The sequence below is a fragment of the Lissotriton vulgaris genome, unplaced genomic scaffold (assembly GCF_964263255.1).
Source record: "Lissotriton vulgaris unplaced genomic scaffold, aLisVul1.2 SCAFFOLD_6155, whole genome shotgun sequence".
In the NCBI taxonomy this organism is placed as follows: domain Eukaryota; kingdom Metazoa; phylum Chordata; class Amphibia; order Caudata; family Salamandridae; genus Lissotriton; species Lissotriton vulgaris.
In genome coordinates, this window is record NW_028252794.1 from 46,463 (window position 1) to 50,993 (window position 4,531).

Consider the following 4,531-nt stretch of genomic DNA (forward strand, 5'->3'; position numbering starts at 1 on the left):
GGGGTCCGTTGTGCTGGTCGGAGTGTTGTGGCTGAGGGAGGCGGTGAGCTGCTCGGAGGTGATCTTGCTCCAGCTTCGGCGGGGGACCTGTTGCGGGTGGTGGTGGGTCGTAGTTCTTCTGAAGCTGAAGTGGACGCAGCTGTGGTTGGTCCAGTGGAGTCCGGTGGCGTGGCTGAAGGAGATTTGCTTGCTGGATGAGAAGACGGGGTCAAGCGTGTGGCCGGCGTAGTGGGTGGGGGTTGTCACCAGTTGCTTGAGTCCGTGGTTGGCGAGGTTGTCCAGCAGGGCGGTGGTGTTTTTGTCGTTGTTGTTCTCCAGGTGAAAGTTGAGCTACCCTATGAGGATGTAGTCGGCGGAAGGAAGGGCGTGCAGGCTGATGAAGTCTGCGATGTCTTCGCTGAATTGTGTGCATGGTCCCGGTGGTCTGTAGATGAGGGTGCCGCGGAGGGTGGTCTTGGGGTCAGTGTGTATCTGGAAGTGCAGGTGTTCGGCGGCAGTGAAGGTTTCATCGGAGTTAGTTGAGATGCGGATGGTGTTCTTGTGTACGATGGCGATGCCTTCTCCTGTCTGGTTGACGCGGTCTTTCTGGGTGATCTTGTATCCGTCCGGGACGGCTATGGCGATGTCAGGTGCTGAGGAGGCGTTCATCCAGGTCTCGGTGAGGAAGACGACGTCCGGTGCTGTCGTGTCGAGCAGGTCCCAGAGTTCCACGGCGTGCCTGTGGACGGAGCGGGTGTTGAGTAGGATGCACTTCAGGTTGTTGCTGCTGGTGCTCGACTTGGCGGGGGTGGAGCATGTCCGGGAGCAGGTGAATCTGCAGGCTTGGCAGGCGAAGGGTCCGTGGGTGCGTCTCGGGGTGGCTCGGTAGCAGGCAGGGTTCCGGTCGGCATTGAGTGCGTAGAGGGTGGCGGCGTCGTAGGTCCGTCGGGTAGTCTTGCATCGGCGGGGGCCAGGGGCCCTGGCACTGGGCGCGGTCCAGGCGCGGACGGGCGCAGACGGGCTTGCCTTTGGCGCACAATCGGCACTCCCGCTGCGCGTATGCATGGGCGCCATAAGAAGCAGCCGGAAGGGAGGAGCAGCTGGGTGGCAAGAGCAGGGGGGGGAAGGGGCAGGAGGGGGGCGGGGCCACAGGGAGGCAGTGGCGGGAAAGGAGGGCAGGGGGTGGCTCAGCGGCGCCTGGGTCGTCCTGTCCTGTGGGATGTAACCGAGAAAAAAAGACAAGGCAGCAGAGATCGGAAAAGAGGTCACAGCAGGGTGACAGACAGCAGAAGAGATAGATGAGGCAGAAAAACGAGGGCACTACAGAGAAGAAACGGGTCAGCGGAACGAGGGCACAGCACAAACACAAACGAGGCAGCACACGAGGCAGAAGAACGAGGGCACAGCAGGCAGCAAGGGAATTGAGGCAGTAGCAGGGGTGTGTGGGGGCGACCTCGCCTTGTTACGGGCTCAGCGGTCGCTCCCTGCACCTCTGTGCTGTCTCCTTAAGAAGGAGCCGGGAGGGAGGAGCAGCTGGGTGGCGGGAGCGGGGCGGCGAATGGGTAGGAGGGGGGCAGGGCCGCAGGGAGGCAGCGGCGGGAAAGGAGGGCAGGGGGCGGCTCAGCGGCGGCTGGGTCGTCCTGTCCTGTGGGATGTAACCGAGAAAAAAAGATAAGGCAGCAGAGATCAGAAAAGAGGTCACAGCAGGGTGAAAGACAGCAGAAGAGATAGATGAGGCAGAAAAACGAGGGCACTACAGAGAAGAAACGGGTCAGCGGAACGAGGGCACAGCACAAACACAAACGAGGCAGCACACGAGGCAGAAGAACGAGGGCACAGCAGGCAGCAAGGGAATTGAGGCAGTAGCAGGGGTGTGTGGGGGCGACCTCGCCTTGTTACGGGCTCAGCGGTCGCTCCCTGCACCTCTGTGCTGTCTCCTTAAGAAGGAGCCGGGAGGGAGGAGCAGCTGGGTGGCGGGAGCGGGGCGGCGAATGGGTAGGAGGGGGGCAGGGCCGCAGGGAGGCAGCGGCGGGAAAGGAGGGCAGGGGGCGGCTCAGCGGCGGCTGGGTCGTCCTGTCCTGTGGGATGTAACCGAGAAAAAAAGATAAGGCAGCAGAGATCAGAAAAGAGGTCACAGCAGGGTGAAAGACAGCAGAAGAGATAGATGAGGCAGAAAAACGAGGGCACTACAGAGAAGAAACGGGTCAGCAGAACAAGGGCACAGCACAAACACAAACGAGGCAGCACACGAGGCAGAAGAACGAGGGCACAGCAGGCAGCAAGGCAATTGAGGCAGTAGCAGGGGTGTGTGGGGATGACCTCGCCTGGTTACAGGGCATGCAACCATCTAATGGCCTATACAAAGATCTATTAATTATCCTAGTTGCATGCGCAAGATTGGTCATAGCTACGGCATGGATATCCTTAAAGCCACCACACATAATGGAATGGTGGTCCCAGGTAAACAAAATATATGCTATGGAGTCCTCTCTAGCCAGAATAAGAGGTGTTAGATCAATGAGGAAACTGGATAACATTTGGGGAACTTTCTTTTGAAACCAAATCCAGCATTAACTTCTTTTTACTTTATTGTTTATTGATTGTTTAGATATTAAGATTGGTATGACCAAAAACATATTTTGCTATATTGATAACGTGTTTTGTTGCTCTATTTATGAGTTAGTTTGTTGTAAGATCCAATGATATGTTATCATCAATATTTTGATTAATTTTGCTTTCTATTTTCTTTTTGTATTAACTATGTGAAAATTGACTCACCTTAGGTTTTGTTGGCTTGTGTTGTCAATAAAGAAAAAAGTTTTTAAAAAAACAAAAACAAATCAAAGTTACAGATCCTCTTTCATGTGAAATTCCCCTGGGCTTTTTGTATTGAGCTGTATTATATAGTGGGTCTCCAATTTTCTGTGTATTCTTCCCCTACTTCCCCCTCAGATGTTACTTGGTATAGAATCTACAACATAATATATGCAAGAGTATTGGAATCTAATGAAGAAACTGTGTGGCCAAAATGACTGTGTGATTAGAAACTCTGATGAAGGGGGAATATAGTATTGTGACCAATGGAGAAATACGTAGACGGCCGCTGATAAACGAAGAATCTATAATCATGGGTGGCCATGATGCTGGAACACACCACCAGGACACTGGAATCCAGAGATATTTCAAATCGTACACAATAATAGGCAGAAGGAACTGTGGGGCATATTACCAAGCAATAGCGATAATTATCGCTATTGCTTGGTTAGAGACAAAAATTTACCGCTGAGCTGCGGCGATTTTTATCGCAGATAAACCTTGGTATTACCAAGGTTTATCGCAAATGCGATAAAAAACGGCCGCAATGCATGAATATCGCTGAAAAGTCAGCGATATTCATGCATTACCAAGCTAATGCTCTTAGCCATGTTATTCACCTACCATGGGATAACATGGCTAAGAACTGCTCAGGGCAGGTGTTAGCTTTTGGAGATATTTGCGCTTAGCGCGAATATCTCCAAAAGTTGGTAATAGGAGATAGCGATGTTAGCGACTGTTTCCAGTCGCTAACATCTTGGCACGCCCACTTTGCGTGTCATTAGTGATAAATATCACTGACATGCAAAGTGGGGCCCAAGATGGTCGCTATCTCCTACTAGCTGTTGCTAACTGGTGTTAGCGACAGCTAGGTAATAGGGAGATAATTTTATCTCCGCTTACTTGGCTTTTAAAGCCAAAAAAGCGGAGATAAACCCCCTTGATAATATGCCCCTGTGTTCTGGCTACATACGCAAGTATTGCTGCGCTCGTTCTGTTTTTCAAGCTGAAACCTGGGAAGCAACCCAAAGCTGAGATGCCTCCATACATTTGTGGTTTGTATCTTCATGAAGAGTGGATTCCAGTGAAATAAGCAAGATCTCATTTTCAAGGAACGTAAACAGTGACAATTTGTGTTCTTAGCTTTATTTACTAAATGTCAATATAAAAGCTGTACAAAATGGCAGTGTCAGTCAAGTCAGTCAAAAGATCTTTATTCGGAATAAAAACATCCATAAAAGTACATGCAATTGCAATTTCAAACAATACAGTACGATAATGTGACAGCTGGCATAAAACATAATTCAGTCAATCATTTCCACAATAACACATAAAATGTCCCTCTTTGTTACAGCATTATATACAATTAAAAGTTTTTTAAAAACAAATGAAAAATTGCAGCAACATTAATGAATCCACATCAATAATGTGCAAAAATGCAAAATGTGCAGAAAGAGCTATAAAGTGCATAAAAAAGTGCAATGTGCGGATGTTATACATCAATATGTAAAGTGGCTCGTGATCGAACAGCAGCTTTAAGAAAACAGCTCACTCTGAATATTACTTCATCTGTGCCCAGTAGTAAAAAGGTCCTCAGTGCTATTCTGAAATTGGTCAACTTACATTTCCGACAATAGGGCATTAAATAATGAGCGGAAAACAATTTATAAAAATCGCAGAAAAACAAAAAGTGCATGAGACTCTGTTTCATATTTGGATTACATGGACAATACAAAGT

At 49.4% G+C, this 4,531-nt stretch overlaps 1 protein-coding gene across 1 annotated transcript; it reads left to right on the forward strand.

The window, feature by feature from the left end:
- Window positions 1–3,106: 3,106 nt before the first annotated feature.
- Window positions 3,107–3,886, forward strand: LOC147662015 (ATP synthase F(0) complex subunit k, mitochondrial-like). The gene is made up of 2 exons (XM_086951184.1): window positions 3,107–3,192; window positions 3,748–3,886. The coding sequence occupies exons 1-2, from the start codon at window positions 3,107–3,109 to the stop codon at window positions 3,884–3,886; spliced, it is 225 nt and encodes a 74-aa protein (XP_086807310.1).
- Window positions 3,887–4,531: the final 645 nt, after the last annotated feature.